Source organism: Rhinichthys klamathensis, unplaced genomic scaffold (genome assembly GCF_029890125.1).
Source record: "Rhinichthys klamathensis goyatoka isolate OS25496 unplaced genomic scaffold, OSU_Roscu_1.1 h1tg000178l_1, whole genome shotgun sequence".
NCBI classification, from domain to species: Eukaryota; Metazoa; Chordata; class Actinopteri; order Cypriniformes; family Leuciscidae; genus Rhinichthys; species Rhinichthys klamathensis.
The window spans coordinates 211238-221658 of NW_026606707.1; the positions used below are offsets into that span (position 1 = coordinate 211238).

At 45.3% G+C, this 10421-nt stretch overlaps 1 protein-coding gene across 2 annotated transcripts in view; it reads left to right on the forward strand.

The window, feature by feature from the left end:
- LOC130094473 (transmembrane protein 275-like) overlaps positions 1-10216 on the forward strand; it is a 35239-nt gene extending 25023 nt beyond the window's left edge. Inside the window, exons 1-2 of one of the 2 annotated variants that reach the window (XM_056260774.1) lie at positions 5808-5897; positions 8733-10216. In XM_056260774.1, coding sequence (XP_056116749.1) covers positions 8863-9498 — 636 coding nt within the window. In that variant the 5' untranslated portion in view covers positions 5808-5897; positions 8733-8862 and the 3' untranslated portion in view covers positions 9499-10216. Of the gene's footprint in view, positions 1-5807; positions 5898-8732 lie in introns of those variants that run through there. The other variant, XM_056260775.1, reaches the window with a different exon arrangement.
- Positions 10217-10421: the final 205 nt, after the last annotated feature.

Consider the following 10421-nt stretch of genomic DNA (forward strand, 5'->3'; position numbering starts at 1 on the left):
GGTCGGTTAATCCCTTCTCGTGGCTGCCCAGCCCGTATGTTAGTGGACGTTGTGTGTGTGTGTCCCCCTCCCCCCCACAACAACAAGTTACGGGGGAGGGGGCTGTCGTGAGGAAAAGTACAAAGCAGTGTTACCACACCGCACGCACTTGGTTCCCCTCACCCAGTTATTAAAGGCTTCGGCCCCAGTGTTTCCCAACACAAAACACACACATTACTAAACAACACATTTAATAAACGAATCAAATGAATTCGTGCAGATTTATATATCTGCCAGCGGCAACATAGAGAGCAAATCTCTCTGATCCCATGCATGTCGCCCTGAGTCCGTCCACAAGAGGTCGCCATTGCCTCATAAATCAACCAACTGGGCTCACACAGCTCAGTTGCGGCTGTCCAGCCGATGTGTTTTTAGTGGACGTTGTGTGTGTAAGGCCCCTGTGTTCCCCAACACAAAACACACACATAACTAAATAACACTTATTATGTGTTATGTATTATGTATATATGTGTTTTTCCCACTTTTGGGGACACCTTGTGAGGGAAAGTTCAGTACAGTGGACACCACACTATGTTTCCCTCACTCTGTCAATAAAGGCTTTGGCCCCAGTGTTTGCCCAACACAAAACACACAAAGCTACGAATCAAATGAATTCGTTTTGGAGAGAAGACCTCTCTCCGCAAAGAAAACTTCTCACTGCAGAGAGAGGAAATCCCTCCAAACCCCTGCATGTTGTCTCTAGTGTTCCCACAAGATGGCGCCTTTGCATCACAAATGAACCAGCTGGGCCCATACAGCTCCGCTCCGGCCCGAGCGGGGGCGCTCGCGAGTCACAAAGCGGCTTGGCAAGCCGTTTCAGCGCCCGAGTGGGTTTTTGCGTACTGTAACCCAGGGTTACAAGCTGCAGTTTGCAATAAAACCTCCGCATTTCAACGGCGTTCTCTCTTCTCACACAGAAGAAAACGCCTCACACATTCTGAAAGAGGAAATTTCCTCCCTCCTAACAAGGGAGCGATTCAGATGGTGCCACCCAATCTGATAAACCATGGTTTTTATTCCTGGTATTTTCATGTTCCAAAAGGCGTGGCGCCCCCCCGCCCTATATTGGACCTTCGAGTGTTGAACAAACATTTGAGGAAATTCAATTTCAGAATGTGACACAAGCCTCTCTCGCCTGTGCCATAAAGCAGAACGACTGGTTCACATCAGTCGATCTGAAAGATGCTTTCTTTCACATAAGCATCTACCCTCCACACAGGAAATATCTTCGTTTCGCCTACCAAGGCGTTTGTTACGAATTCACAGTTCTTCCGTTCGGGCACAATTTGAATCCCCGAACTTTCTGTCTGTGTGTGGAGGTGGGCGTGGCGCCCCTGAGACTATCAGGGCTGAGAATTCTGACTTACTGGCTCATCATAGCCAAATCAAAGGAGAAGGTGTCGCTGGACACCGGCCGGGTGCTCGCGCACATCACATCCCTCGGGTTCAAGGTGAATGCGAGCGAAAACAATCTGACTCCCAGTCAGAATATCATTTTCCTGGGCTTGGAATTGAACTCAGTCTCCATGCGAGCGCGTCTCTCTCAAGAGCGCGTTCGCTCGCTGATGGACTGTCTGTCTCAGTTCAGTGAAGGGGCGAGAGTACAATATCGCACATGCCTCAGGCTGCAGGATCTCATGGCTTCATCTATCCAAGTTGTGCCACTGGTCTCCTGAGAATGAGAACGTTCACAAAATGGGTTTTGTACACTACATTTCAGCCCGATTTGCGATCTCTGCCGCTCGGTAACGATGACGCGCGCCTGCTCGGCGGCCTTGCGCCATTGGGAGAGCGAGAACTTTTACGCACGGGGAACCCCCCCTCGGGACGGTACGATGCGAAAAGTTTTGACGACAGATGCGTCCTTAACAGGCTGGGGAACCACCCAGGAAGGCAGAACGGTGAACGGTCTGTGGCTGAGCAGACTACGTTCAGCGCACATTAACTATTTAGAGCTTTTACTATTTGGAAAGCTCTGAATCATTTTCTGCCTTGCCTGCAGGGACATCCTGTTCTAGTACGGTGCGATAATACCACGGTAGTGGCTTATATCAACCGTCAGGGTGGCATGCGCTCGTCAAAACTCCACGCTCTAGCTTACAGGCTTTTGGTGTGGAGCAGACAGGTTTTTCTGTCATTACGCGTGACTCATGTCCCGGGCATTCGGAACAGAGGCGCGGATCTGCTATCGAGGGGAAACCCAATCCACGGGGATTGGCGTCTTCACCCGCAGATAGTGGAGAGGTTATGGATGAGATGGGACAGGCAGCCGTAGATCTTTTCGCCTCGCGCGAAAATCACCATTGTCCTATGTTCTTCTCGTTAAAGGACATGGACGCGCCCCTCGGGGCAGACGCACTGGCCCACCCATGGCCCAAAGTGCTGTTGTATGCTTTTCCTCCCCTGTGCCTGATAATTTTCACTCTGGCCAGGGTGAGAGAGCACGGCCTGTCTCTCACTCTAATAGCACCCAGGTGGCCCAAAGCCCCATGGCTGGCAGAGATAATCCCTCTGTTATACGCCGAGCCATGGCGCCTCCCCCCTCGCACGGACATACTGTCCCAAGCCAACGGGGAGATTTACCACCCCCACCCGGACAGGGTGGCTCTCTGGGCCTGGCCCGTGAGAGGACGAACCAAAATGCACTGGGGCTCCCGCCGCGTGTAATCGCCACTACTCAGAAGGCCAGGGCCGTTTCCGCGCGATCCCTATATGGCTGTAAGTGGCAAGTGTTCGAAGGGTGGTATGATGGGCGTGGTTTCACATCTTATCAGTGCTCGGTGCCTGATATTTTGTGTTTCCTGCAAGACCTCATGGAAAGAGGCAGGTCCTTTTCCACTATTAAGGTCTACCTGGCTGCGATTTTCAGCCTGTCATGTGGGTTTTGGGGCTCCACCGTCAGGCAGCACCCTCTAACCCGCAGATTTATGGAGGGTGCACGCCGCTCTTTGCTGGTCATCAGGAGATCTGTTGAATCTGTCCCAGAGTGGGACCTCTCCATGGTGCTGGAAGCGCGGTCTCTGTATCCTTTTGAGCCTCTGGGGAGTATTTCCCTTAAGCTGCTGTCCCTCAAGACAGCTTTGCTCTCGGCCTTGGCATCTGCTAAACGGGTCAGTGAGCTACATGCACTCTCGGTTCACCCCTCGTGCGCTAAATTCTCCCTAAGTGGAGATAAGGTTTTCCTTAAGCCTAACCCGGCCTTCTTGCCGAAATGCTTCCCTGCGTTTACGTCGGAGGTTTTGGAGCTATCCGCTTTTCACCCTCCACCCTTTGCCTCCCCGGAGGATCAGGGGCTGAATGCTCTGTGTCCCGTCCGTGCTCTGCAATAATAATGACCAGGACCAGTGCTTTCCGCAAGAGCGACCAGCTCTTTGTTTCTAGGGCTCCCCTGCACAAGGGGAGTCCCATTTCAAAGCAATGCCTCTCACATTGGCTTGTGGACGCTATACTATGGCTTATGAAGCAAAGGGAGTGCAGCCCCAAGGGGCATCAGAGCTCATTCCACAAGGGGCTTAGCCGCCTCTTGGGCTTTGTTCAGGGGAGTGCCACTGCAGGACATCTGCTCCGCGGCCAGCTGGGCCTCTCCTCATACCTTTGAGCGTTACTACCGGTTGGATGTCACCAGAACTTCGGTGGCACACTCGGTCCTTGGGGTAGGGTCCTCTTAGCCCTTTCCCACAGCCCCGTTTGGTTAACCAACGAGGAGTGAATGGGCCGGCTGGCCATGTTCATTCCTGTCACCAAGCATTCGCATTCCTTCTTGGGTTTAGCTATGTGCATTGGTGGTGCGGGGGCCATTATCATGTATGTGTCTCATGCATGTTTCATGCCCTGCTTGTCCACAGCAGTTAGCGTGGCGGAAAACTTGCAGGGTCATGTTTGTGGGACGTGTCAGGCACCGCCTCTCTGAGGTAACCGTCCTTCTCTGGCCTTCAGAACCTCACTGTGAGTGTATTGGGCAATCGGGGAGCTGTCCATGTCTCTCCCATAGGTGGATCTCGAAACGAGATGATGAAAGAGAACAATAGGTTACTGTCGTAACCCCGGTTCTCTGAAACATCGAGTGGAGAGATCCACCAGCCTTGCCCCGCTTGCCGCACGAGAAGCGAATATACTGACTGAGGAATAGCAGCGCGCCCAGCTGTGATATGCCCGTAGGTAAGGGGGTGTGGCCTCACCTGGCATTGGCTGCGCGCTTCTGTCTGTTAGCCAGACTTGGTGCAATTGGATGCTTCTGCAGAGGTCAGGTACGGATGCCCTTCCCATAGGTGGATCTCTCCACTCGATGTTTCAGAGAACCGGGGTTACGACAGTAAGCTATTGTTTTTCCCGCAGAATTGGGCTACTTATAAACTGCTACGGGTGCTGACCCCCCTGCTGTTTAGTGAAAATAAATACAACTAGATTATGAATTTTGTGAGAAAGGGGCCTTTGAGCTCCCTTATGAAAACAGGCCAGAAGTGATTGTCAAGATGAAATTGTTTATAATGCATAACAGTGACTGTAAAATTTGTATTTTAGGTATGGGATTGGCATTATCCCATACCTAATGGATAGTTGTGATATTATTGGGTCACTGGGCTTGTTTTGGTCTATTTTTGATTGGCCTTTAGGCTGGTTTTGTTACACAGACAGACCTGGCAATATTCCATTAGGAATAGGAATGGTTATAACGCCAGAAGGCAACAAATTACCAGTAAAGAACCACAGGGAACATTACAGTTTCCATTAAAACCAATACATTTCCCATTATAACCATTAAAACCATTACAAATTCTAAACTGTTAAAAAAAAACCTTGCTGCCTTAATTTTTTAATAACAATCAACTTGGATGTTTAAGTCATTACAACTTAACTTACATTAAACTGACTTAAGAAATTAGTTGAATCTTGTATAACTTATAGAAAAGGTTTAAAATTGCTTAACTTATTTTGATAATTTAAAGCAATGCAAAAACATATGTTGTCACAACTTATTCATCTAACCATTGTTTATTATGCCTAAATACTATAGATCCTGCCTGTTTTTTTAAAATAAAATAGTGGTAACACCACTATAAAATAAAATGACACACATTGTATTTTGTCAGAAATTATGGTTAGATTGAAGCCTACATTTTTGTGAGAAGAGATACAAAACATAATAATCTTAAATATATTATCTTATTATCTTATACATATTATCTTAAATGTTTCTTTGCAAATTTACAGCATAATAATTTACAGCAAAACACAATAGCTGGCTTTTTAATCATTTATGTATTGCTATACGGTAAAATCATAATAAATGCATGCGGGGTGTCTCCTTCAACAAGATTTTTTTGTTTATTTTTATTCCAATACTTTAAGTAGTAGGCCTATGGTATTTTGGGCAGCAATATCTGTTTGTCGGATTCGTTTGGCCTACTATCATAAGCGATGTGGGAGCTGAGAACATATAGCTGATGATCATGATGAGAGGGTTCCTCCTCCCTACACACTCATTGAACACATGCCCACCAGCTCATTCACAGTCACACCACTGATGCACTGATCAACGCGGGCTCCTGTGCAACCTGTTACTGCCAACACGAATGGAAAATATTACAACTCTGAATTATTATTTTTTCATTTTGTAAAGAATATTCGTTTAATGAAAGAAATCTTGTCAGTCAGAATCTGCCGACACTCGAATCCAGCGCGTGGAGCGCGGCTGACGTGCATTGAGTGACAGGGGTATTGATCTTAATATGAGTCGGGTAGTGGAACCTTTTTAAGACGGCATTTTCGACTTCGGGAATTAAACGACAGGCTTCGCACGTATACCCAGAGAAATTCATTATCAAGCCTGTTTAATTCTTCTGGACGTCGACTAAGCGGTAAGACATTTTCTCGTTCAAGAAGAGACGCTGATAATATTCCTAAATCACTGCCTGTCTGTCTTCATACACCATGAAAAGCTCGCGTGTGTTTGTTTAAACGATGTCTTTCACCACATTTTATCGTCTCATGCGCTTATCACATCCGGTAGGTGTAAAACCAGCATTGAGGATGCTCGTTGCTCCAATTAGTACCTACGCATTTAACAGATTCATCACACACAGTTAATGAAACAATGTGATTTAAACGGGTATTGTGTGAAATTATTAGCTTCCTAAGTCTTCAGAAAGTAAAATGTGACCTTGGTGTTATGAAAAGCTCCAGTACAGCTGCATATAAGGGAAAATGGGACTGTGAAAACATCTTTTTTTTTCCAGTGTCATGACTTGAGTAATGAGCCATTGTCAAAAATATGTAAAATTATATAGTAAATGGAAAATATTACAGTAAAACCTGTTAATTAGTTATCTGTAAGTTAGTTTAAGATATTGTAACACAACTTTTACAAAAACTTAGTTCACCCAAAAATTCTGTCATCATTTACTCACCCTCGGCCTCGTGTCATCCAAACCTCTAAGACTTTTGTTCATTTTTGGAACACAAATGAAGATATTTTTAGTAAAATAAGAGCTTTCTGTCACTCCATTGACAGCTACGCAACTGACACTTTGATGCTTCAAAAAATTCATAAAGAGATTGTAAAACTAATCCGTATGAATAGAGTGGTTTAGTCCGATTTTTTTTAAAAAAGACACGATCACTTTATATGATAAACAGATTTAATTTAAGTTTTTATTCACATAAACATCCATCAACTCACTCATCAGTTGTGGTAAACAGAAGCTCAAGCATGTTCACTTGATGTGTGAGAACCGATGAGGTTCATTCTCGTGTTATGGAGCACGTTTGAGCTTCAGCAAGAACCAATGCGGTTCATTCTCTTGTTATGGAGCAAGTTTGAGCTTCTGCAGGAACCAATGAGGTTCATTCTCATGAATAAGGTTCACCAATGAGATTCATTCCGCAAGAACCAATGAGGTTAATTCTCGTGTTACACAGCAAGTTTGAGCTCCTGCAAGAACCAGTGAGGTTAATTCTTGTGTTACGGAGCACGTTTGAGCTTCCGCAGGAACCAATGAGGTTAATTCTCGTGTTACGCAGCAAGTTTGAGCTTCTGCAAGAACCAATGAGGTTCATTCCGCAAGAACCAATGAGGTTCATTCCGCAAGAACCAATGAGGTTCATTCCGCAAGAACCAATAAGCTTCATTCTAGTGTCACGCAGCACGTTTGAGCTTACGCAAGAACCAATGAGGTTCATTCCGCAAGAACCAATGAGGTTCATTCCGCAAGAACCAATGAGGTTCATTCCGCAAGAACCAATAAGCTTCATTCTAGTGTCACGCAGCACGTTTGAGCTTACGCAAGAACCAATGAGGTTCATTCCGCAAGAACCAATGAGGTTCATTCTATTGTCACGCAGCACGTTTGAGCTTCCGCAAGAACCAATGAGGTTTGTTCTCGCGCATCAAGCACGTTCGGTTGAGCTTCTGTTTATGTTCACTTATGTTTCGGCTATATGTGAATAAAAGCCTAAATTCAATTCGTTCATCATCGTGTCTCTTTAGAAAATTTGGACTAAACCGCTCAATTTAAATGGATCAGTGGTGTGGACTTTCAATGGAGGAACTGACTGGCTTAGATTTAATTGAAAATATCTTCATTTGTGTTCCAAATGAAAGTCTTACAGGTTTGGAACAACATGAGGGTGAGTAATTAATGACATAATTGAAATTTTTGGCTGAATTAACCCTTTAAAGGGATAGTTCACCCAAATATGAAAATTAGCCCATTTACTCACCCTGAAGCCATCCTAGGTGTATGACATTCTTCTTTCAGACGAATACTTTCGGAGTTATATGAGCGGAGTTATAATGAGCGTTCGTCATTACACTGTGCGTCAAGTTCAAGGGTTACGCTTTTGGCGTAAATCGATGCGTAGGCCGTCTGCCCCGAAGCTAGTTATTTTAGTCAATAAAGTTTTGAATATGGATATTTTTCTTACACTAACGCATCGCTTCGCTTCAGAAGGCCTTTATTAACCCCTGACGAGCCGTGGAACTCTTTAATCATGAATAGATGCGCTTTGATGGACTTCCAAAGTCATACAGCCATTCACTCCTATTATCAAGCTTGGAAGAGCCATGACCATTTTTTAATACAACTCAGATTGTATTCGTCTGAAAGAAGAATGTCATATACACCTAGGATTACTTCAGGGTGAGTAAATCATGGGCTAATTTTCATTTTTGGGTGAACTATCCCTTTAATTTCAAAATTCTGAATTACTTTATAATTTACATTAAAATGACCACAGAAACTGATTTCGCCAAGTACATGTTCCAGGTTTAACATCTTTGTTGATCCTGGAACAATATTCCATTCAACCAATCAGATTTGAGGGTCATATGTACAGTTTATGTCAAATTTAGTCTTACAACCAGGGTTACGTGTTTCTACATTGTTTCACCTATCATTTCCCTCTGATTTTAGGGATAAGTTACACGTTTTATTGTCATATGTAGTGTTTGTCTTTATGTGCTCTGTCTTTATTATTATTGACCACAGTTGCTGGAGAAGTCAACTTTGATGAAGTTTAAGTCATCGTGTGGCCTTCCAGCGAACCACCTGTGTTATTCCCAGTAATTTAATTACATTCAACAATAACAAACAGAACTAATAGCTCAATAAATGGCATCTCATAATGCTTGTTACATCTGACAACCCTAGCAGTTTATAATAAATTATGCCACTCACTCTGTTTCTTCACTACAGGCAGCGTCCCAGCCGTATGAAGCAAGCACCCATTAAGAAGCAATGCTCTTTTCCTACAATTTGCTGATAAGGACTTGGCGGTTGTGAGTGGGGTTGTGGCAGCAACGCTGTAACCGTGACCCTTGCCAATATGGTTTGCAGCGAACAGAGTTCTGGCACATCAGTGCCCAAAAAGGAAACGCAGACCCGCAAGAAGCGTAAATCCCGCCCTCAGGGTCTGCCTTCTCCTGCCCTTTGCTGCGCATGCGGATTGTGTATTATGTTGGCGGGCATCAACATCACCTTAGTGGGCGCCTTCGCCTTCAGCACGCTTGTACCCTCTAGCAATCCCCCAATCATCATCGGACCGATACTCTTGCTGGTGGCGTTCTCCTTCTTCGGGGCTTGTTGCATCTGCAGCCGCTTGCCTCCGCCTCAGAGCTCTCGTCGGTCCAAAGCAGGTGGCGGTCTGGGCTTTATGGGTCGGGGCGGAGGGGGGTTAGGTGGAGGGGCAGCATTTGAGATCGAGACCAGCGAGCACACAATGCAGGACACCACAGCTGTGCAGCTCAGCCCCACCAACTCCCCCTGCTCCTCTCACGCCTCCAGCCCTGAAAGAGAGGCTCCCGCCAATGCCACCGTCCCCGCCCCGGAGTACGTCCCTCCACGAGCCTGCAAGCTCTTCACTATGGAGGCCAACGGACCTAGCTCAGCAGCCTTTTCTGCATCTACAGGGGGTGGAGGGGCGGTCCGGCTCACTTTACCCTCAGACTGCGCCGCCACCTAAAGCTGCCAATTTCGTTTGCTCTCTGGAGAAGGGCTGGTATTACGTTATGTAAATAGTTTTTCAGAAGGGAAGACAAGCACTGTGTGTGAAGAATTCATTTGATTAGCACAGCTGGCTTGCGCCACAAGGTGCAATAACAGTTGAAACGTTTGCATAAATCCAGCAGGTTGCTTTTTGGAGTCCACGAGGCCCAAGCCATGTGTTCCTAATAAAAATGACAGCGGTATGTGAGAAGCATATGAAGAGCTTTTTGTGTTCTCTTATGCTCTCGTATCCAAAGAGAGAGAGCCTTGAAAGGTGAATCACTGTGGCGTGCTTCACATATTCATACTGTGCCACTGTTACTCAGAGCATTCACAGTTACTGCGCTCAAAAGAGACAGAATCAGCTGTTGTGTAAAGATGGCTTTGGAGACGAGCCTAAGAAACAGAACGGAGAAAGACATTAGACTGCGCATTGTCATATGTCAGTGCACAGACCAAAAAACAGAGATGTTGTATATTTTCTCTTAAATATTTTGTCTTTGTCATTTTAAACACTAAAATACATTCAAGGGTAAACAGTCTTTTTTTTCCGATGACACTCTGTGGCCGAACACTTTGGATTTTGTCTTTATCGGATGCTTAAATAAGCCGCGACACTGTGCGAAAGCTCTGATGTTTTTTTTCTTGTGACTTAGAAAACGAGGTTGCTAAGCAGTGCCATAGTTCGAGTTCAAATTGGACAGGTAGTTCGACTTCAATGACAGACGGAGTAAACACTTTTATAAAAATTATAATTATAAGCGTATCCGCGTTATTCAGCTGTACCCGTTCTCTTGTTGCAATTTGTTTGTTCTTGAAAGATGTGACATTATTTAATGAACCAACAGCCCATTTTTCTGTAAAAAAGAAACTAGCCACAAGGCTTCAGTCTTTATTTTA